This window comes from Eschrichtius robustus, chromosome 17, assembly GCF_028021215.1.
Source record: "Eschrichtius robustus isolate mEscRob2 chromosome 17, mEscRob2.pri, whole genome shotgun sequence".
In the NCBI taxonomy this organism is placed as follows: Eukaryota; Metazoa; Chordata; class Mammalia; order Artiodactyla; family Eschrichtiidae; genus Eschrichtius; species Eschrichtius robustus.
In genome coordinates, this window is record NC_090840.1 from 14330390 (window position 1) to 14355753 (window position 25364).

The 25364-nt window shown below is 39.0% G+C and overlaps 1 protein-coding gene across 1 annotated transcript in view; it reads left to right on the plus strand.

Moving 5' to 3' along the window:
- C17H8orf34 (chromosome 17 C8orf34 homolog) overlaps positions 1-25364 on the plus strand; it is a 357552-nt gene that overhangs the window by 183032 nt on the left and 149156 nt on the right. The window contains 1 exon segment of the mRNA XM_068525761.1: positions 14750-14885. Coding sequence (XP_068381862.1) covers positions 14750-14885 — 136 coding nt within the window.

Here is a 25364-nt window from a genome sequence, read left to right on the forward strand (position 1 = left end):
TTGCTCTTTTCAGTTAACAATAGAAGACAAAGAACGAATGTAAATTTAAGTTTACATAAACGTTTTCCCTAACCTACTGGCCAAATCACTTTCTTTGTTTATTGATCTCATGTGGTCAAGGAAAGTAAATATTCTGTAACCTACTCTCTCTCATTAAAAAGGGAAACTTCAACTCAGCTTTTAAATTCCACCAAACTTTTAAAAATGCAATGCTAACTTAAATTTTTTAAACTAAGTTTATTCTAAAAAATTCAAGCCTATAATTTCTCATGTCTACCATTTTGTTCTTATCAATTATGAATCTAGTTAAGCCATACTACACTGATATACTGAGAAAGAAAACCGAACTCATATTGGAGGCATGATTGTAGAAATAGAGAACCAATAGAAGCATGGCCTCAACATCCTTCTTCCACCTTTCAACCAGAATTTATCCCAGCAAAGTGAATTATGTTTTGCTCTCAATTCTTTCTTTCCCTTTTTTAAGGAAATAGTTTAGCTGTCTCACATAACAAAAAAGTATTCATAAATATTTTATTAAAACCTGTCTAATTTCTTATATGTTTTCTTAACATTTGTTTTATTTTTTTAATAATTCACTCAGCATATATAACATCTGTTTAAAATATTTGACCAAATCAGCTCTATCGACGTAAATCAACCAAACAGTTGCAATACAGGGAAAAACTGCCATATAATTCTTGTGTAACCCATCACTGAATCACTGTGAAGGGACTTATGTTTGGAAAGCTTTTAATTTTTGTTCCTAGAAACAGATGTGAAAATTCACTCATATCCCACATTGTCTAGTTCAAGCAGCTGTAAATTATTTCATGGATTACACTTGAATGAAACGAATGTCCTGGGATTATTTCATCTAGGCAGCTGTTATTTCCTTAAATTAAATGAAAACAATTCTTTGCTTGATTAATTCTTGGTTATTTGGATTGCATAAAGATAAAGTGCTCATGTCTTTAGTCATAAATTAGTTCATTTTTCTCTATAGTAACCCTGTGATTCAAAGGATGCATCACAAGTTTATCGGCTACCTTTAAAAATAAATTACTGCTTTGGGCTTTCTATTGTGAAAAAGAATAAATATGGTACTCTTCTTTGAAATATAATATTCATATATAATGCACACATTTCACTTGTAAAGAAAGTTAGACATAAGAAGCGTCACTGCTTGATTTTAACTGCTGGGCTGATAATTCTATCAACTTTTCTCAGCCATATGGTCTATAGCTTCATTCCATACTCCATTACTCCAGACTTGCCCTTCTAACTGCCTACCAAACATCCATATGGATATCTTGACGACAGCTCCATCTAAGCATGTGTGAAACCAAAGATGTTATCTCTTCCTATATTCCCTGAAAGTGGTAATATGGAGAAACCTGCAAGGATTTCACATGCAGTTACTCACGACAACCTGTTGAATCTTCCTCTGAAATTACCTTCTGATGCATTTCTCTCTCTTGCTACTGTTACTTCCTTACCCCAGGCCCTCAGCAGCTGATACATCCATTACGGAGGATACAGGCTCGACTGTATCGAGGATTCCCGCCTCGACTCCTTGTTTCCAGTTTTCACTTTGCCAAATGGCTGTAGGCAAGTGCAACACATGTATTCCTTCAAAAACCAATTTTCCAAAAGCGAATTCCACATAAAGATCAACTTGTCAAATAGTTGATTAACCAAGTTTATCAAATTATACAAAAATCTTCTCTTGAGACAGGTGTCTGATAAGTGCTCTGAGTGATGTCTCAGGGGAGCTCAGGCCTATCATTTGCAGAAAAAAAAAAGTCTTGTAGTCAGCAAATATCAGTGAATGCCTACCCTGTGCTACACACACTTCTAAGACAGTGAGATTACAATAGTAAGTGAGAAAAACTTATTTCCTATCTCTAGTTATCAGAAAAGCAATTTTGTAAATTTAGAAAATTGTTTATTTCAATAAGTACATCTACAATGATCTCTATAAAACACAGATTCAATGACTCTATCTCCCTTCATCATCTGAGACTAAACTCTTTTCCAGTATTACATTCTTCTATCCCTGTACATCTCAGGTTATGGTCATATAGCTGTATAACTTTCCCTGATATACTATGTCCCTTCAAATCTCTGCTTTTTCATGTTCTTACATCCCTCTGAAGAGTCCTTTACCACCTGGCGTGGCTTGTATACTTTTACTCAACTGTTACCTAATTATTCAACTTCCTAATAATTCCTTTATCATTTAGGTTTCAGTTAGAAAACTGAAACTAATCTACATGATTAAAATAGAATACTGTCAAGTGCTGACAGATAATATTTGGCAGTTTCGTGGGTTTGTTTTTAACTTCAGTTAGTTGATTTTTTATATGTTTTCCATAACATATAAAACATTTATTTTTGTTTTTTTTCTGGGCTAGAGCTGATCACATTACATTATAGTTATCTAACTTCTTAACTAGACATTAACAGTCACTACAGAGTTTGACTTCCAAGTATCGAAATAGAACAAGTATATTTTTAAAAATTCCCATGAGGTTATTTTTACATAATCTTTCTCTACCACTGTTACCTTAAGAATCATGAGATTCCTTGATGAAAAAGTATTACTGCTTGCTTCAAAGAAATTTCTAGTTGGCTAGAGTCTCTCAATATTACTGACTTTGGGAACTCTGATATCTCTTCCGTGTGACAGACCTTTAGATATTTGAAGTTTGCCATTTGTGGAGATATGCATTTAGCTTGGGGAGCATATTTGGCTTTCTCTGCTTGGTTCTGAGTTGAGCAAAAGGAGGGGATCTGGCCTCTATGAACCAGGTCCTGAGTGCTTTGGGCCAACTGCTGCAGAGGTTGTGATTTGGCTTCACTGATCGTTTCCATCAGAGGTTGTGGGTCACTGTTCTAATGTCATATATGATCTTTCCATTGTCTTTTTGTACGTTCAGTCTCTCAGTCCTCTCTTTTAGTCATTCTCTCCCTGGCAGGAAGTTGGCCAAAAGACAAGACTCAAGATCCAAATCTTCACTGCTTCATGATTGTCGACTTGTCTCCGTAGTCAGTTTTATCACAAGAGCTTCTTAATCTTTTCGGTGTTGTATTAAAATGGTGATCATCTGATGAGAGAGTGGCTGCATAAAAGCATATAAGGCTCTGGATAGAGTTCAGTGGACTGGCATCATGACCACTATGACAAAAACGAGAGTAATTAAAAGTGTGTTTAAGATGCTTGAGAGGATTAACCAAGATGGCGGAGTAGAAGGACATGCTCTCACTCCCTCTTGCGGGAGCACCAGAATCACAACTGGCTGCTGGACAATCATTGACAGGAAGACCCTGGACTTCACCAAGGAGGATACCCCACGTCCAAGGACAGAGGAGAAGCCACAGTGAGACGGTAGGAGGGGCGCAATCAGAGTAAAATCAAATCCCATAACTGCTGGGTGGGTGACTCACAGACTGGTGAACACTTATACCACAGAAGTCCACCCACTGGAGTGAAGGTTCTGAGCCCCACGTCAGGCTTCCCAACCTGGGGGTCTGGCAACGGGAGGAGGAATTCCTAGAGAATCAGACTTTGAAGCCTAGTGGGAATTGATTGCAGGACTTTGACAGGACTGGGGGAAACAGAGACCCCACTCTTGGAGGGCACACACAAAGTAATGTGTGCATCAGGACCCAGGGGAAGGAGCAGTGACCCTGGGAGAGACTGAACCAGACCTACCTGCTGGTGTTGGGGGGTCTCCTGCAGAGGCGGGTGGTGGCTCTGTTTTCGCCGTGGGGATAAGGACACTGGCAGCAGAGGTTCTTTGAAGTTCTCCTTGGCGTGAGCCCTCCCAGAGTCTGCCATTAACCCCACCAAAGAGCACGGGTAGGCTCCAGTGTTGGGTTGCCTCAGGCAAAACAACCAACAGGGAGGGAACCCAGCCCCACCCATCAACAGTCCAGTGGATTAAGGTTTTACTGAGCTCTGACCGCCACAGCAACAGGGAGGGAACCCGGCCCCACCCATCAACAGTCAAGTGGATTAAGGTTTTACTGAGCTCTGACTGCCACAGCAACAGTCAGCTCTACCCACCACCAGAGCCTCCCATCAAGCCTCTTAGATAGCCTCAACCACCAGAGGGCAGACAGCAGAAGCAAGAAAAACTACAATCCTGCAGCCTGTGGACCAAAAACCACAGTTACAGAAAGATAGAGAAGATGAAAAGGCAGAGGGCTATGTACCAGATGAAGGAACAAGATAAAAGCCCAGAAAAACAACTAAATGAAGTGGAGATAGGCAACCTTCCAGAAAAAGAATTCAGAATAATGATAGTGAAGATGATCCAGGACCTCGGAATAAGAATGGAGGCAAAGATTGAGAAGATGCAAGAAATGATTAACAAAGACCTAGAAGAATTAAAGAACAAACAAACAGAGATGACCAATACAATAACTGAAATGAAAACTACACTAGAAGGAATCAATAGCAGAATAACTGAGGCAGAAGAACGGATAAGTGACCTGGAAGACAGAATGGTGGAATTCACTGCTGCGGAACAGACTAAAGAGAAAAGAATGAAAAGAAATGAAGACAGCCTAAGAGACCTCTGGGACAACATTAAACGCAACAACATTCGCATTACAGGGGTCCCAGAAGGAGAAGAGAGAGAGAAAGGACCAGAGAAAATATTTGAAGAGATTATAGTCGAAAACTTCCCTAACATGGGAAAGGAAATAGCCACCCAAGTCCAGGAAGCGCAGAGAGTCCCATACAGAATAAACCCAAGGAGAAACACGCCGAGACACATAGTAATCAAAGTGGCAAAAATTAAAGACAAAGAAAAATTATTGAAAGCAGCAAGGGAAAAACGACAAATAACATACAAGGGAACCTCCCATAAGGTTAACAGCTGATTTCGCAGCAGAAACTCTGCAAGCCAGAAGGGAGTGGCATGATATACTTAAAGTGATGAAAGGGAAGAACCTACAACCAAGATTACTCTACCCGGCAAGGATCTCATTTAGATTTGGTGGAGAAATCAAAAGCTTTACAGACAAGCAAAAGCTAAGAGAATTCAGCACCACCAAACCAGCTCTACAACAAATGCTAAAGGAACTTCTCTAAGTGGGAAACACAAGAGAAGAAAAGGACCTACAAAAACAAACCCAAAACAATTAAGAAAATGGTCATAGGAACATACATATCGATAATTACCTTAAACGTGAATGGATTAAATGCCCCAACCAAAAGACACAGACTGGCTGAATGGATACAAAAACAAGACCCATATATATGCTGTCTACAAGAGACCCACTTTAGACCTAGGGACACATACAGACTGAAAGTGAGGGGATGGAAAAAGATATTCCATGCAAATGGAAATCAAAAGAAAGCTGGAGCAGCTATACTCATATCAGATAAAATAGACTTTAAAATAAAGAATGTTACAAGAGACAAGGAAGGACACTACATAATGATCCAGGGGTCAATCCAAGAAGAAGATATAGCAATTATAAATATATATGCACCCAACATAGGAGCACCTCAATACATAAGGCAACTGCTAACAGCTATAAAAGAGGAAATCGACTGTAACACAATAATAGTGGGGGACTTTAACACCTCACTTACACCAATGGACAGATCATCCAAAATGAAAATAAATAAGGAAACAGAAGCTTTAAATGACACAATAGACCAGATAGATTTAATAGATATATATAGGACATTCCATCCAAAAACAGCAGATTACACGTTCTCAAGTGCGCACGGAACATTCTCCAGGATAGATCACATCTTGGGTCACAAATCAAGCCTCAGTAAATTTAAGAAAATTGAAATCATATCAAGCATCTTTTCTGACCACAACGCTATGAGATTAGAAATGAATTACAGGGAAAAAAACGTAAAAAAGACAAACACATGGAGGCTAAACAATACGTTACCAAATAACCAAGAGATCACTGAAGAAATCAAAGAGGAAATCAAAAAATACCTAGAGACAAATGACAATGAAAACACGACAACCCAAAACCTATGGGATGCAGCAAAAGCAGTTCTAAGAGGGAAGTTTATAGCTATACAAGCCTACCTAAAGAAACAAGAAAAATCTCAAGTAAACAATCTAACCTTACACCTAAAGAAACTAGAGAAAGAAGAACAAACAAAACCCAAAGTTAGCAGAAGGAAAGAAATCATAAAGATCAGATTGGAAATAAATGAAATAGAAACAAAGAAAACAATAGCAAAGATCAATAAAACTAAAAGCTGGTTCTTTGAGAAGATAAACAAAATTGATAAGCCATTAGCCAGACTCATCAAGAAAAAGAGGGAGAGGACTCAAATCAATAAAATCAGAAATGAAAAAGGAGAAGTTACAACAGACACCGCAGAAATACAAAGCATCCTAAGAGACTACTACAAGCAACTTTATGCCAATAAAATGGACAACCTGGAAGAAATGGACAAATTCTTAGAAACGTATAACCTTCCAAGACTGAACCAGGAAGAAACAGAAAATATGAACAGGCCAATCACAAGTAATGAAATTGAAACTGTGATTAAAAATCTTCCAACAAACAAAAGTCCAGGACCAGATGGCTTCACAGGTGAATTCTATCAAACATTTAGAGAAGAGCTAACACCCATCCTTCTCAAACTCTTCCAAAAAATTGCAGAGGAAGGAACACTCCCAAACTCATTCTGTGAGGCCACCATCACCCTGATACCAAAACCAGACAAAGACACTACAAAAAAAGAAAATTACAGACCAATATCACTGATGAATATAGATGCAAAAATCCTCAACAAAATACTAGCAAACAGAATCCAACAACACATTAAAAGGATCATACACCACGATCAAGTGGGATTTATCCCAGGGATGCAAGGATTCTTCAATATACGCAAATCAATCAATGTGATACACCATATTAACAAATTGAAGAATAAAAACCATATGATCATCTCAATAGATGCAGAAAAAGCTTTTGACAAAATTCAACACCCATTTCTGATAAAAACTCTCCAGAAAGTGGGTGTAGAGGGAACCTACCTCAACATAATAAAGGCCAAATATGACAAACCCACAGCAAACATCATTCTCAATGGTGAAAAACTGAAAGCATTTCCTCTAAGATCAGGAACGAGACAAGGATGTCCACTCTCACCACTATTATTCAACATAGTTCTGGAAGTCCTAGCCTCAGCAGTCAGAGAAGAAAAAGAAATAAAAGGAATACAAATCGGAAAAGAAGAAGTAAAACTGTCACTGTTTGCGGATGACATGATACTATACATAGAGAATCCTAAAACTGCCACCAGAAAACTGCTAGAGCTAATTAATGAATATGGTAAAGTTGCAGGATACAAAATTAATGCACAGAAATCTCTTGCATTCCTATACACTAATGATGAAAAATCTGAAAGAGAAATTATGGAAACACTCCCATTTACCATTGCAACAAAAAGAATAAAATACCTAGGAATAAACCTACCTAGGGAGACAAAAGACCTGTATGCAGAAAACTATAAGACACTGATGAAAGAAATTAAAGATGATACCAACAGATGGAGAGATATACCATGTTCTTGGATTGGAAGAATCAACATTGTGAAAATGAGTATACTACCCAAAGCAATCTACAGATTCAATGCAATCCCTATCAAATTACCAATGGCATTTTTTACGGAGCTAGAACAAATCATCTTAAAATTTGTATGGAGACACAAAAGACCCCGAATAGCCAAAGCAGTCTTGAGGGAAAAAAATGGAGCTGGAGGAATCAGACTCCCTGACTTCAGACTCTACTACAAAGCTACAGTAATCAAGACAATATGGTACTGGCACAAAAACAGAAACATAGATCAATGGTACAAGATAGAAAGCCCAGAGATTAACCCACGCACCTATGGTCAACTAATCTATGACAAAGGAGGCAAGGATATACAATGGAGAAAAGACAGTCTCTTCAATAAGTGGTGCTGGGAAAACTGGACAGCTACATGTAAAAGAATGAAATTAGAATACTCCCTAACACCATACACAAAAATAAACTCAAAATGGATTAGAGACCTAAATATAAGACTGGACACTATAAAACTCTTAGAGGAAAACATAGGAAGAACACTCTTTGACATAAATCACAGCAAGATCTTTTTTGATCCACCTCCTAGAGTAATGGAAATAAAAACAAAAATAAACAAGTGGGACCTAATGAAACTTCAAAGCTTTTGCACAGCAAAGGAAACCATAAACAAGACGAAAAGACAACCCTCAGAATGGGAGAAAATATTTGCAAATGAATCAACGGACAAAGGATTAATCTCCAAAATATATAAACAGCTCATTCAGCTCAATATTAAAGAAACAAACACCCCAATCCAAAAATGGGCAGAAGACCTAAATAGACATTTCTCCAAAGAAGACATACAGACGGCCACGAAGCACATGAAAAGATGCTCAACATCACTAATGATTAGAGAAATGCAAATCAAAACTACAATGAGGTATCACCTCACTCCTGTTAGAATGGGCATCATCAGAAAATCTACAAACAACAAATTCTGGAGAGGGTGTGGAGAAAAGGGAAACCTCTTGCACTGTTGGTGGGCATGTAAATTGATACAGCCACTATGGAGAACAATATGGAGGTTCCTTAAAAAACTAAAAATAGAATTACCATATGACCCAGCAATCCCACTACTGGGCATATACCCAGAGAAAACCGTAATTCAAAAAGACACATGCACCCGAATGTTCATTGCAGCACTATTTACAATAGCCAGGTCATGGAAGCAACCTAAATGCCCATCAACAGACGAATGGATAAAGAAGTTGTGGTACATATATACAGTGGAATATTACTCAGCCATAAAAAGGAATGAAATTGAGTCATTTGTTGAGACGTGGATGGATCTAGAGACTGTCATACAGAGTGAAGTAAGTCAGAAAGAGAAAAACAAATATCGTATATTAACGCATGTATGTGGAACCTAGAAAAATGGTACAGATGAGCCAGTTTGCAGGGCAGAAGTTGAGACACAGATGTAGAGAATGGACATATGGACACCAAGGGGGGAAAACTGCGGTGGGGTGGGGATGGTGGTGTGCTGATTGGGATTGAAATGTATAAACTGATGTGTATAAAATTGATGCCTAATAAGAACCTGCAGTATAAAAAAACAAACAAAACAACTAGTACTAAACTTTCATTGGGCTATTTGTATGGAAATATGTTAATATAAATGTTTCAGACATTACATGAAATTTCTATAAATCTTGTATTTGTATGGAAATATGTATGGAAATATGTTAATATAAATGTTTCAGACATTACATGAAATTTCTAAAAATCTTATATGTTCTGGTATAATGTTATAAGTAATAATCCTAGTTATTACTTTAAAATGTATATCTCAGAAATAATTAATTTTCTTGTCAACTGCATTATTATGAACTTTCATCAAATCTTTAACCGTGGTCATTTTTAAGTCTTTTGTCATTTACAGACAGTTCTGTGTGTACTCTGATGATTTTGCAAATATGTTCCCATAAAAGGTTTCCATCTTCAAGAAATTCACGGAAAAGACTCTGACAAGTACAGGTTTCTGGTAACTGACTGTACTGCTGAACTGAATGAATAAGCATTTTCAGAACTCTAATGAAAAACTGATGAACTCATAAAAGTGCTAACAAAAGATCAAGATGAAAAAAAAATTAATTACATGGGACTGAGTGAACTGATGAGGATGAGTATAATTTTTGTGACTTTCTGTCTGAATTAAAAAAAAAAAAAAAATCCCACAAGGACTCAGAGGCAAAGAATATACAAATCAATTTTCACTGCAAAGTAAAGGAGCTGTTACAGTGGAGGATTACTGGACTGAATGTCAATATTATGACATAGTATGAGTGTGTTTCATGTTTGGTAATTGCAATCATTGTTGCTTTTGTTGTGGTCATCCATGTACAATGCTTGGTGTCAGTCTATTTATCTCTTGTAAAAATAAAATACAGTGTGTGTGTGTGGAAAAAAAAAAGATGCTTCAGAACTAAGAACCCCAATTATCCAACCAAGGCTAAGAGAACAATCCCACAGGTCATAAAGATCAGCCTTGGTGAGCCAAGTAGCTTTTTCCTTAAAGTGATAGATAGCCTTTTCTACCTTACCTGTTTCATTGAGCCAAGTATAGCAAGAACTATTAGCAATTGCACAGGTACTGTCGTGACTAGTGAACAGGAAATCTAGATTGTCCATCACTGCTCTTGCCAAGGAATTGAGACTGATCTGTATTCCGTCTGAGGTAGAGGTGATATTATTTATAACTTCTGCCAGAATTAAAATGATCTATGTCTCATAGCCTTTTGTTTGTATGATTCTTATTATTGGAAGCACTGCTTTGATTGTTTACATAAACAATAAGTCAGTAACTCCCCCAGGTAAAGTGCCTAAATAATTGAGGGTAACCTCATTTTGGAGCACACATCTGAATTTCCTGCTTTGATGACTTATAGAATTAAGGTGTCTGTGCACAGATTAGTTTTGGAATACTGTTTCTAAAGTGCATGAAATATTAATTTGAGACAAGCAAAACTAGCCATCCTGGTTGCAGAGAAAGTAGTATCTGGTAGGAATACATGGATATCCAGGAAAAAAGAAATTATTCATAGTATGAAGTTGAAACCAAGACCTTACATTAGCCTGTTTACACATTTGTATCTATATTAGTCTCTTCCAGATACTAAGTAATTGGCCCATCATTTCAGGAAATTCTGAATTCAAATTTAGAATTACCTAGGGTCTAATTGATAGTTCGTAATATTTTTTTCTTTATCTGTGAGAGGGCATTGCTAGGAAAGTAGCAAATGACCTTGTTTAAGGTCATTTGTCCATGTAAGTGCAAGTGAAATGCCATTGGCTGTAATTCTCTTTGATCTCATTTGTTGAGACTGGAAATAGCCCTAGGTTTTTACCATGGAGGTCTGGTGAGGAATGGCATAACCAGCAATCAGTAAGCTTGAAGGGTACTATTTGGGAAATCTGAGATTGGTGTTAGAATAATTATGCTCTGATCTAACAATTTTAGTAAGAAGGGAATAAAAGAAGAAGGGCCATTATGGGTGGGTGATAACCAGGGGTCTGTAGAAATTAGAAGAAGAATGTAAATAAGCAGATAAAAAACAAAATAGTAATTAGGCAAGGTTTTGATCCAATATCTTGTGCAGAAGCTGTCCACTATCTGAGGTCATCGGGTTGTTCTGAGGATCTTGGGTAATCTGTCTACTGTGAAGATCAGCTGCTTCTAGAGAATCTTCATTTTGAGGTCCCCTATTAGAGTGGGCTTCCAATTTGGTTGGTTCTGGATTGTTTCTTTAGTTGTGAAATGTGAGCCCAAGGATTTACTCCAGGGAGCTTTCCTTTTGTATTTGTTGTTAACAATATCTGATAGAATCCCTTCCAATGAGGTTCAAGAGCAACTTTTCTCTGATGTGTCTCCCAACAGATGAAATCTTATGGTTGAATGTCATGAAGAGGCTGTTTAAGATGTTTGAATGCAACCTTAACCTGTTAGTGATAGGACTGAGTATAGTCCATGAGTCTCTGGCAACATTTTGCGATGTCTACATGCATCAGGGCAGAGCATAGTATTGTAGGTAAAATCCTGATGCACTTGGGCCTTCCAGTAACTAGTTCACAGGGAAATAAAGAATGTGTTCTCTAGGGAGTGGACCATATTGGCATAACGGTGGGTGGGAGTACCTTTGACCAAGGGAGCTCAAGGGTTTCTGAAAGTTTTGTTAATTTTATTTCAAGATGTCTTTGATTCTTTTCACCTTTCAGAAGTTTGTAGGTGATAAGAGCAGTGTGGTTTCTGAGTAAAGGGTAATACTTTACTGAGTTTTTTTTTTTTTTTTTAATAATATTTCTTGTGAAGTGTGTGTCTTGGTCACTTGATATAAAAGTTTATATTCCCAAGATTGGAATCACAAAATCGACGAGCTTTTTAGCAACTGTGAAGTTTATAGCTTTTTGGCAAAGAGATGTTTAAACTCACCCTGAAATTATATAGACATTCAATAACTAAAATATATTCAAATCTCATGAAAAGTAGAAGCTATATAAAATACATCATGAGGTGTTCAAAGGACCTTCGAAGCTTTGGTTCCTGGTCATTTCCCACATTCACAGGTTCTCTAGAGTTATGCTGTTGACAAGTGCATGTGGCTTAAAAATGACCTCAGCTGTCTTTTTAAAGTTTCCCCAGCCATGCTGATTTAAGACAGTAACCAATTTATCTGTACCATGATGAGTAGTTTCATGGAGAAATTTAGCTAATATCGATTTGAAACCGTCTAGTGCCACCAAGCGGCTGTCTTGGGAGCACCAGAGATGATCTGAGTGAAGCTAGAACCACTTTTTTTTTTCCATTTTTCTTTTCAAAATGAGGGGCTAAATATTGATATTTTATAATGGTTTCTTTGAATTCCTTTAAGGATTCATCCTTTAAGAGTTTAGGTAGGATCAAAACCGTTGTTAAGACTGCTTGTTTGGCAAAATGATCTACTGGAGTATTTCTTTTAGCTTCCATGTTATTTCTTTTTTTACAGCAGCTACCTCTTTATGAAGTAAGAGTGCATCTAAAGGTGTGTTAAACATCTTGTCCATTTTTGATGGGGGTTCCAGCAGAGATGACCCTTTGTTTCCAAAGCATCCCAAAGTCATGGTTTTTTTAAAAAAGCATGCCTGATATATATTTACTCCATGGTCTTTGGCTAGTTGACAAGCTCAAGGAAGGGCAGTGGCTTTGCCCTTTGGGCTGATTTTTCCCTCGGGTAGAGGACTGTATTCTACAGGCAAGCTTAAATTGGTGTTAGCGTGTTCTGCTCCAGTTTCAAGTTTTGAGGTATGATCTGTCAACAAATAACATTAGGTCAGAGTTTTCAACGGGAGTCCTTAAAAACACTGAATGAGGTATAGCGAGTTCCTAATTGGGCTAAGAAAATGTTAAGGTTCCCTTCCCCTGGTGGGGGGAGGAAGGTGGGCAAGTCAGGGTGTCTCAGTGGTGAATAGCAGTGTGAGGGGGAGAGACTAACAGAATCTCATGGGAGGCTAATTAGCTAACTGAAAAGTGTTGTGTGTTCTCAGGCAGTAGTACTGTCTGTGCCGCATGACATGAGGAACCATGAGAAGAGAGGGGCGCTTATAACCAGTTAAGCAGAAGCAGCTAGTTTTGAAGGGGTGGCTATTACCCCACAACAAGGGGACTATACCTTTACAACCGGGTCAAGGTGATGAGTTTTTTTTTTTTGACTCCCATGAAGTTAAGTTGAACCTCTAAGGACACACCCAGATTGCTCATATGCAAGTAGATGAAAGGATTTCATTTGGGGTTGCCTGTGGAAGTAGTGTGTTGACTAATCTTCTTCAGATAACAGAAGGTCTGTTTATGGCTTAGACTAGTCACAATCTCAGGAAAATTTGACACTTGTTTGCCATATTCAGTTGTTAGAAACAAAATTCAGCTGAGTAGATGATTCATGAATCAGGCAGCATCCAATCTAGCAGGAAGAAAGGAACTCCAAGGAGCTGTACAAAATGAAAGACTTTTATAGACAGAAGGCAGTGGATGCAGGAAGCTGTACTAGCAAACAACAGGTTGGTCATGGCAAGGTCACTTTCCTTTAGGGGACAGCAGGGGTCTATCAGGCAAATTAACTCACTAGTGCTGACCAGGTGATTCCTGATTGTTTAGGATTCCATTGCTGAGAGAGCTTAAACTGTGATTAAATTAAGTATCAGTTTGGTAACGTGGGCTTAGCATAAGCCCTGTTGTCTTATGGGCCTGTTGTCTTATTTTTAACACAGCTAGAAATCCTCTCGATTGTTTTGTGAGAGGTCTGAGATGTTTGGATAGTCTACAGCCTTATCAGGAAAGAGCAATTTCCCTTCTTATATAGGTAGTAACCTCAATCGTGGATTATGTTTTGGCAAAATTATAATTTATCTCTTGAAACTTTATGTCCCTCTTTTGCTAAGGCTGAGAGCAAGTAAATAGAATCCTTTTTACAAGATTCCTTATCCTCTGAATAAAGCAAGAGATCATGTACAAATTGCACCAGGACTAAATTACAAGAGAAACAGACTTTCTAAGTGTTGATTGAGGGCCTGGAAAAAATAGGAGGCTTCAGTGAACACCTGGGGTGTGACTATACCGGTATACTATTGTCCTCCCAAGGTGCAGACAAAAAGGAATGGTTTAGAATGAAAAAAGAGAAGGCTTCAGGTATATTGTGATTGGAGGGTGTTGGATGGGGAAGCTCAAGGCAGGCAAATTAGAAATGAATGACCTTGTGTGATTGGTTTGGGAGCATATTTGTCTTTCTCTGGATTGTTCTTAGTTGGAAGGGAGCAGTCACTGACTAACTCCTGACCATTTGGGGCCAATTGCTATGGAGATTATGGTTGACTTCTGTGAGTGGTTACAACAGAAGTTGTGGATCCACGTCCCAAAGTCATATATGGTCTGCCCGTCGTCCAGACAGATGCATCTCTCACCATTTTGCTCCTGTAAATCTTCTCATATAATTTTCTCCAACTACATCTAGAAATAATTTGAAAACTAATTGATGCATGAGGTAAGATTTTTGCAAGGTGGAAATATAATGTTTTGCTAACCAACTACTGGCAGATATCTGAAAACCTGGACTTTTCTCCTTCATTCTATTAGAGTTAATTTTTTTCTCTGCAATTGTTTGTGTTGTTACAGAGGATCTTGATGATTTAAGAATGGAGGGAGTAACTACCCTGGTACCTTCTGGGAACAAATTTAACCAAGGTCGAGCTACTCACTCTGCTGAACCTCAGGCCAAAGTCACACTGAACATCTGTTCAAGGTGTGCCAGGTAAAGCAAATAATAGGTATATCTTTGTATAAACATGATATTGATTTTTTTAAATCTAAGATTTTGATGCAAAGGGTGTACTCCTCTGTGTTAAGAAAATCTTTTCCTTCTGGTTAGCTTTTGTGCTGACATTGACAAGGGAGTTAGTTGTACAGTTTATCCTTGTGCCCAATGCCACTCAGACTGACAATGAATCAAAGCATTTAGATTGTCTTTACTTCACAGCTGGAGACTATTTTAAGACTTTCTGTCTCTGAATTTCCTTTGCTGTCTGCCCTTCTGTTCCTTTTCAAAGGAAGATTCAAGGGGCTCTAAAAGTTCAAAGCCACTCTAAAGCACCTGCATAAAGGACAGTTTGCCCAGGTACAGTTTTAGATCTGATATTATTGGCCTCTTAACGTGCTCCTCATCCTGTTCACCTCCTGGAAAGAATTTAATCAGCTTGATGCCTTTCAGTGTTGGCAGCTGAAAGCAATCCTTGCATACACTGTATGTGGCCAAAGAAGTAGCTTAAGTTACTGCCAAGTCAGCTCCCGGTGCTGGTCTAGCAGAAACTCACCAAATAGCTAGAATTCATTCTTTTGTAGGAACTAAATCTCATTTGCAAAGAGGCTTTTAAGCCTGCTTAAATGATAAAACAAGCCTTCTAACCCTTATGTAAATGGTGCAGATTAGCAAGAACAATGCGCTGGCTGGCCAGTTTTATCTCCTTTTCTTTATGTCTCGCTGTTCTATTGTACAGTTTGAGAGGGGATTAGTGGCTTGGAACTGGGTGGGGGGGGGGGGGAAGTGTAGGAAAATCAAATCAGATTTTTGTAGCTTTTCCTTGCCTTTACCCCTTTGGAATTTTAATTTTAATTGTCATAGGCTTAGAAGAATAAAAAGAAATAGAAATAAAAATAAATAGAAAATCAGGGGGTATTATTTGAGACCATTAAGAGAAATGGCGTAGCACAGTGAAAACAGCAATGGAAACGTTGCTTCAGACAAGTAATATTTGGGTGGATTGATTTTTCGATTAGGGTTGTGAAGAAAACGGCTAATATTTATGTGATGATATTTAGGCATCCTGAGTGTGCAAGGTCATCTGTGGAAGAGTTGTTTGGCAGTTTAAAAGAACTTTATAGTGTATTTGTACATTTACAGTTTGACTGGAGAGAGGTTGGTGCTTGGTCCTTGGTCCTTCATATTATTTGTAGAAGATTGGGATATGAGGTGTTTTCTTTTTGAAAGGAAATCCTATGAAAACGGTATGTTTTACTAAAGTATTGAGGATTTGAATTGGGAAAGGACCAAACCCATTCATAGCCCTAAATTATTTACATTCAGTTTCCCAGTGATAAGTTAGATTATAAATTACAAGCCACCTGCATTTAAGGTAAACTCCTAACTGACATTTTTGAATAAGAATTACATTTATTGTGCTCTTTCTGTGTTACCAAAGTACACAGCTAGTGAGTGGCAAAACACAGTTTCAAACCCAAGCAACATAGCTTGACAGTCTGCCTGCTTAGTTGTTTTGTTTTATTGCTAAACACCAAGCTATTGTCTGAAGTTGAAGAAGGAAGCCTAAAATAGATAGAAATGATGAGCTACAAAGAGATTTAGGTGTCTGAAATGCTGCGAGTTTATGATTGCCTTGATGGAGAATAAGGCAATACTGTACTTTCAAAATCAAGATTGATTCAGGGAAATCAATGGAAGAAGTATGGTAGAAGACACTAGGCTGTTGATTTTAGAGTAGCTGCTGTAGCCAGAGTTTAGAGTGGAAGAAAAACTAATATCAGTTGTCAAAAACTGTGAGGAACCTGAAAATTTACTCTATTTGCAACCTAATACTGTTTTATGATGCTGGCAAAAGACATGAAACTCCTGGGTCAGAGACCAAGGACTTAGTACTCATGAGAGTCACAACTGTCAGAATATTAGCATTTTCATTGGTTCCCTGAGCCACAACTCTCATGGGATGACCCACAGAGGACAGCAGGTTACAGTATATGAGAGGAACGTTGAGTTTAGGAAACCGGAGTATTTTATATGAAGTTAACATTACTCTAGAGAGAGACCCCATATCTATCTTCCAAGGCTGTTTGCTATACAAACATCCCCAAACAGATTGTTGGAAAGAAAGGCTGTCAGTGTCTCTGCTCACAAGATATGCAGACACGTGAGAGATTCACAGAGAATTGTCTCCCAGTACTATTTAGAGTGGACTACCTCTGTGATGCACTGATGTAGTTATCATAGTTTTCTGCAGTTAGTTGTCAAACATCAATTTGTGTTGCTGGCTCACCTCTTCTAGTTACAAGTAAGGCTTTTAGGACTGTGAGAATTAGACTTTTTAAGCCAGGGCTGAGCTGTTATCTGAGGCAGAAGTCAGAAACTGGAGGACTGTGGGTAGTGTCCAGTTTTGTGTCCACATAATATCTTAAAAATACCACTGGAGGGGACCTTCAAGATGGCAGAGAAGTAAGACGTGGAGATCACCCTCCTCCCCACAAATACATCAAAAATACATCTACATGTGGAACAACTCCTACAGAACTGAACGCTACTGAACGCTGGCAGAAGACCTCAGACTTCCCAAAAGTCAAGAAACTCCCCACATACCTGGCTAGGGCAAAAGAAAAAAGAAAAAACAGAGACAAAAGAATAGGGATGGGATCTGCCCCTCAGGGAGGGAGCTGTGAAGGAGGAAAAGTTTCCACACACTAGGAAGCCCTTCACTGGCAGAGACGGGGGGTGGGAGGGGGGAAGCTTCAGAGCCACGGAGGAGAGCGCAGCAACAGGGGTGCGGAGGGCAAAGCGGAGAGATTACCGCACAGAGGAGCGGCGCCGAGCAGCACTCACCAGCCCGAGAGGCTTGTCTGCTCACCCGCCGGGGCGGGCAGGGGCTGGGAGCTGAGGCTCGGGCTTCGATCGGATCCCAGGGAGAGGACTGGGGTTGGCGGCGTGAACACAGCCTGAAGGGGGCTAGTGCGCCACAGCTAGCTGGGAGGGAGTCCGGCAAAAGGTCTGGAGCTGCCGAACAGGCAAGAGACTTTTTCTTGCCTCTTTGTTTCCTGGTGCACGAGGAGAGGGGATTCAGAGCACCGCTTAAACAAGCTCCAGAGATGGGCACAAGCCGCGGCTATCAGCGCGGACCCCAGAGACGGGCATGAGACGCTAAGGCTGCTGCTGTTGCCACCAAGAAGCCTGTGTGCGAGCACAGGTCACTCTCCACACCTCCCCTCCCGGGAGCCTGTGCAGCCTGCCACTGCCAGGGTCCCGTGATCCAGGGACTACTTCCCCGGGAGAACACACAGCGCGCGTCAGGCTGGTGCAACGTCACGCTGGCCTCTGCCGCCCCAGGCTCGTCCCACATCCGTACCCCTCCCTCCCCCCGGCCTGAGTGAGCCAGAGCCCCCTAATCAGCTGCTCCTTTAACCCCGTCTTGTCTGGGCCAAGAACAAACGCCAGAAGGTGACCGACATGCAGAGGTGGGTCCACATCCAAATCTGAACCCCGGGAGCTGTGCGAACAAAGAAGAGAAAGGGAAATCTCCTCCAGCAGCCTCAGGAGCATCGGATTAAATCTCCAGAATCAACTTGATGTGCCTGCATCTGTGAAATACCTGAATAGACAACGAATCATCCCAAAATTGAGGCGGTGGACTTCGGGAGCAACTGTAGACTTCGGGTTTGCTGTCTGCATCTGCATCTAATTTGTTTCGGTTTTATGTTTATCTTAGTTTAGTATTTAGAGCTAATTATCATTGGTAGATTTGTTTATTGATTTGGTTGCTGTTTTCCTTTATATATATATTTTTTTTTTAATTTTTTCCTTTTTCTCTTTTGGTGAGTGTGTATGTGTATGCTTCTTTGTGTGATTTTGTCTGTATAGGTTTGGTTTTACCATTTCTCCTAGGGTTCTGTCTGTCCTTTTTTTTTTTTTTTTTATTAGTATAGTTTTTAGCGCTTGTATTCATTGGGTGATTTGTTTGGTTTGGTTACTCTCTTCTTTATTTTATTACTTTTTTATTTTAATAATTTTTTTTTATTTTTTATTTTAATAACTTTTATTTTATTTTATCTTATTTTTTAGTTTCTTTTTTTTTCCTCCCTTTTCTTCTGATCCGTGTGGCTGACAAGGTCTTTGTGCTTTGGCCAGGTGTCAGGCCTGAGCCTCTGAGGTGGGAGAGCCGAGTTCAGGACATTGCTCCACCAGAAACCTCCCAACCAACGTAATATCAATCGGTGAGAGCTCTCCCAGAGATCTCCATCTCAACGCTAAGACCCAGCTCCACTCAACCACCAGCTAGCTACAGTGCTGGACACCCTATTTCAAACAACCAGCAAGACAGGAACACAACCCCACCCATTAGCAGAAAGGCTGCCTAAAATCATAATAAGTTCACAGACACCCCAAAACACACAACCGGACGCGATCCTACCCACCGGACACGGTCCTACCCACCAGAAAGACAAGATCCAACCTCATCCACCAGAACACAGGTACCAGTCCCCTCCACCAGGAAGCCTACACAACCCACTGAAACAACCTTACCCACTGGGGGCAGACACCAAAAACAACGGGGACTACGAACCTGCAGCCTGTGAAAAGGAGACCCCAAACACAGTTAAGCAAAATGAGAAGATACACAGCAGATGAAGGAGCAAGGTAAAAACCCACCAGACCAAACAAATGAAGAGGAAATAGGCAGTCTACCTGAAAAACGAATTTAGAGTAATGATAGTAAATGATCCAAAATCTTGGAAATAGAATGGAGAAAATACAAGAAACGTTTAACAAGGACCTAGAAGAACTAAAGAGAAAACAAACAATGATGAATGACACAATAAGTGAAATTAAAAATTCTCTAGAAGGAATCAGTAGCACAATAACTGAGGCAGAAAAACAGATAAGTGACCTGGAAGATAAAATAGTGGAAATAACTACTGCAGAACAGAATAAAGAAAAAAGAATGAAAATAATTGAGGACAGTTTCAGAGACCTCTGGGACAACATTAAATGCACCAACATTAGAACTATAAGGGTCCCAGAAGAAGAAGAGAAAAAGAAAGGGACTGAGAAACTATTTGAAGAGATTATAGTTGAAAACCTCCCTAATATGGGAAAGGAAATGGTCAATCAAGTCCAGGAAGTGCAGAGAGTCCCATACAGGATAAATCCAAGAAGAAACATGCCAAGACACATATTAATCAAACTATAAAAATTAAATAGAAGAAAAAATATTAAAAGCAGCAAGGGAAAAACAACAAATAACATACCAGGGAATCCCCATAAGGTTAAATGCTGATCTTTCAGCGGAAGCTCTGCAAGCCAGAAGGGAGTGGCAGGACATATTTAAAGTCATGAAAGGGAAAAAACCTACAACCAAGATTATACTCTACCCAGCAAGGGTCTCATTCAGATTCGACGGAGAAATTAAAACCTTTACAGACAAGCAAAAGGTAAGAGAATTCAGCACCACCAAACCAGCTTTACAACAAATGCTAAAGGAACTTCTCTAAGCAGGAAACACAAGAGAATGAAAACACCTACAATAACAAACCCAAAACAATTAAGAAAATGGTAATAGGAACATACATATCAATAATTACCTTAAATGTAAATAGATTAAATGCTCCAACCAAAAGACATGGACTGGTTGAATGGATACAAAAACAAGACCTGAATATATACTGTCTACAAGAAACCCACTTCAGACCTAGGGACACATACAGACTGAAAGTGAGGGGATGGAAAAAGATATTCCATGCGAATGGAAATCAAAAGAAAGCTGGAGTAGCAATTCTCATATCAGGCAAAATAGACTTTAAAATAAAGACTATTACAAGAGACAAGGACACTACAAAATGATCAAGGGATCAATCTAAGGAGAAGCTATAACAACTGTATATATTTGTGCACCCAACAGAGGAGCACCTCAATACATAAGGCAAATGCTAACAGCCCTAAAAGGGGAAATTGACAGTAACAATCATAGTAGGGGACTTTAACACCCCACTTTCACCAATGGACGGATCATCCAAAATGAAAATAAATAAGGAAACACAAACGTTCAATGATACATTAAATAAGATGGACTTAACTGATATTTATAGGACATTCCATCCAAAAACAACAGAATACACTTTCTTCTCAAGTGCTCATGGAGAATTCTCCAGGATAGATCGTATCTTGGGTCACAAATCAAGCCTTGGTAAACTTAAGAAAACTGAAATCGTATCAAGTATCTTTTCTGACCACAACACTATGAGACTAGATATCAATTACAGGAAAAAAACTGTAAAAAATACAAACACACGGAGGTTAAGCAATACACTACTAAATAACCCAGAGATCACTGAAGAAATCAAAGAGAAAATCAAAAAATACCCAGAAACAAATGACAATGAAAACACGACGACCCAAAACCTATGGGATGCAGCAAAAGCAGTTCTAAGAGGAAAGTTTATAGCAGTACAATCCTACCTCAAGAAACAAGAAAAATTTCAAATAAACAACCTAACCTTACACCTGAAGCAATTAGAGAAAGAAGAACAAAAAAAATCCAAAGTTAGGAGAAGGAAAGAAATCATAAAGATCCGATCAGAAATAAATGAAAAAGGAATGAAGGAAACAATAGCAAAGATCATTAAAACTAAAAGCTGGTTCTTTGAGAAGATAAACAAAATTGATAAACCATTAGCCAGACTCATCAGGGAAACAAGGGAGAAGACTCAAATCAATAGAATTAGAAATGAAAAAGGAGAAGTAACAACTGACACTGCAGAGATACAAAGGATCATGAGAGATTACTACAAGCAACTCTATGCCAATAAAATGGACAACCTGGAAGAAATGGACCAATTCTTAGAAATGCACAACCTGCCGAGACTGAACCAGGAAGAAATAGAAAATATGAACAGACCAATCACAAGCACTGAACTTGAAACTGTGATTAAAAACCTTCCAACAAACAAAAGCCCAGGACCAGATGGCTTCACAGGCGAATTCTATCAAACATTTAGAGAAGAGCTAACACCTATCCTTCTCAAACTCTTCCAAAATATAGCAGAGGGAGGAACACTCCCAAACTCATTCTACGAGGACACCATCACTCTGATACCAAAACCAGACAAAGATGTCACAAAGAAAGAAAACTACAGGCCAATATCACTGATGAAAATAGATGCAAAAATCCTCAACAAAATACTAGCAAACAGAATCCAACAGCACATTAAAAGGATCATACACTATGAGCAAGTGGGGTTTATCCCAGGAATGCAAGGATTGTTCAATATACGCAAATCAATCAACGTGATACACCATATTAACAAATTGAAGGAGAAGAACCATATGAACATCTCCATAGATGCAGAGAAAGCTTTCGACAAAATTCAACACCCATTTATGACAAATACCCTCCAGAAAGTAGGCATAGAGGGAACTTACTTCAACATAATAAAGGCCATATAAGACAAACCCACAGCCAACATTGTCCTCAGTGGTGCAAAACTGAAACCATTTCCACTAAGATCAGGAAGAAGACAAGGTTGCCCACTCTCACCACTATTATCCAACATAGTTGTGGAAGCTTTAGCCATAGCAATCAGAGTAGAAAAAGAAATAAAAGGAATACAAATCAGAAAAGAAGAAGCAAAGCAGTCACTGTTTGCAGATGACATGATACTATACATAGAGAATCCTAAAGATGCTACCAGAAAACTACTAGAGCTAATCAATGAATTTAGGAGAATAACAGGATACAAAATTAATGCACAGAAATCTCTTGCATTCCTATACACTAATGATGAAAAATCAGAGAAATTAAGGAAACACTCCCATTTACCATTGCAACAAAAAGAATAAAACACCTAAGAATAAACCTACCTAAGGAGAAAAAAGACCTGTATGCACAAAACTATAAGATACTCATGAAAGAAATTAAAGATTATACAAACACATTGGGAGATATACCATGTTCTTGGATTGGAAGAATCAACATTGTGAATATGACTATACTACTCAAAGCAATCTACAGATTCAAAGCAATCCTTATCCAACTACCAATAGCATTTTTCACAGAACTAGAACAAAAAATTTCACAATTTGTATGGAAACACAAAAGACCCCAAATAGACAAAGCAATCTTGAGAAAGAAAAACAGAGCTGGAGGAATCAGACTCCCTGACTTCAGAATATACTACAAAGCTACAGTAATCAAGACAATATGGTACTGGCACAAAAACAAATATAGATCAGTGCAACAGGATAGAAAGCCCAGAGATAAACCCACGCACATATGGTCACCTTATCTTTGATAAAGGAGGCAAGAATATACAATATAGAAAAGACAGCCTCTTCAATGAGGTGTGCTGGGAAAACTGGACAGCTACATGTAAAAGACTGAAATCAGAACACTCCCTAACACCATACACAAAAATAAACTCAAATTGGATTAAAGACCTAAATGTAAGGCCAAACACTATAAAACTGTTAGAGGAAAACATAGGCAGAACACTCTATGACATAAATCACAGCAAGATCCTTTTTGACCCACCTCCTAGAGAAATGGAAATAAAAACAAAAATAAACAAATGGGACCTAATGAAACTTAAAAGCTTTTGCACAGCAAAGGAAACCATAAACAAGACGAAAAGACAACCCTCAGAATGGGAGCAAATATTTGCAAACGAAGCAACTGACAAAGGATTAATCTCCAAAATATACAAGCAGATATCTGCTTGTATATTTGAGCAGATATCTCATACAGCTCAATATCAAAAAAGCAAACAACCCAATTCAAAAAAGGTCAGAAGACCTAAATCAACATTTCTCCAAAGAAGATATACAGATTGGCAACACACAGATGAAAGGATGCTCAACATCACTAATCATTAGAGAAATGCAAATCAAAAGCACAATGAGGTAATCACCTCACACCAGTCGGAATGGCCATCATCAAAAAATCTACAAACAATAAATGCTGGAGAGGGTGTGGAGAAAAGGGAACCCTCCTGCACTGTTGGTGGGAATGTAAATTGAAACAGCCACTATGGAGAACAGCATGGAAGTTCCTTAAAAAAGTAACAATAGAACTACTATATGATCCAACAATCCCACTACTGGGCATATACCCTGAGAAAACCATAATTCAAAGAGTCATGTACCACAATGTTCATTGCAGCTCTATTTACAATAGCCAGGACATGGAAGCAACCTAAGGGTCCATTGACAGATGAATGGATAAAGAAGATGTGGCACATATATACAATGGACTATTACTCAGCCATAAGAAGAAGCGAAATTGAGTTATTTGTTGTGAGGTGGATGGACCTAGAGAATGTCATACAGATTGAAATAAGTCAGCAAAACAAATACCGTTTGCTAACTCATATATATGGAATCTAAAAAAAACCAAAAAAATGGTTCTGAAAAACCTAGGGGCAGGAGAGGAATAAAGACACAGACAAAGAGAATGGACTTGAGGACGCGGGGAGGGGGAAGGGTAAACTGGGAAGAAGTGAGAGAATGGCATGGACATATATACTCTACCAAATGTAAAATAGATAGCTAGTGGGAAGCAGCCGCATAGCACAGGGAGATCAGCTCGGTGCTTTGTGACCACCTAGAGGGGTGGGATAGGGAGGGTAGGAGGGAGACACAAGAGGGAGGGGATATGGGGATAAAAGTGTACGTATAGCTGATTCACTTTGTTATATAGCAGAAACTAACACAACATTGTAAAGCAATTATACTCCAATAAAGATGTTAAAAAATAAATAAATAAGTAAAAATACCACTGGATTAATTACTCAGTTACATGAAAGTTGGGGTTTCTATCTTCTCTTCAGAATGCACACACATGACAACACTGGGCCCACATTCTCAAATGGTTTTACAGCTGCAGCTTCCCTCTCGAGTCCCTTAAACCCAGTTGTGCTTTAGTTCACCTCTGGTTATCTTTCCCACCCTCATTTACTCCACCTATCTGAAGTCTGTAGGTCTTTGTTTGAAACCCTAGAACTCCAAAGATAAGTAAGGAATCAGTACTGGAGGGTGCAGGCTGAGGTACATGGCCAGGCCACTGGGAGAGGAATCTGGAGCCCAGAAGGGGTGGATCGTAGTCTCTCAGGGTTTCAGGTTAAGGGGTAGGGTATCAGGTTATGGGGTAGTCCGGCTGTAGTCTTACAGTGACCAGGTAATCCTTCAGAAGTCAGATGGAGTGAGCTGGTCAGAAACCTAGCACTGCGGACTAGAGCAACATGGAGAAAATGATTGCTTCATTTAGAGAACTGTGCCCATTCCCACTGCTCTCTTTGTGGGCACTGGTACCCAGCCTGGAAGATAATGAGAGATTATACGGGATTCATAGAGGAAGCCCAGACACTGGATTTGGGGCCTTGGACCAAGATTTAATTCCAGATCTCACTGGATTGGAGACAGTGTGGTGCTAATGGATAAACTGGATAATTAATGTTAAGTTATATC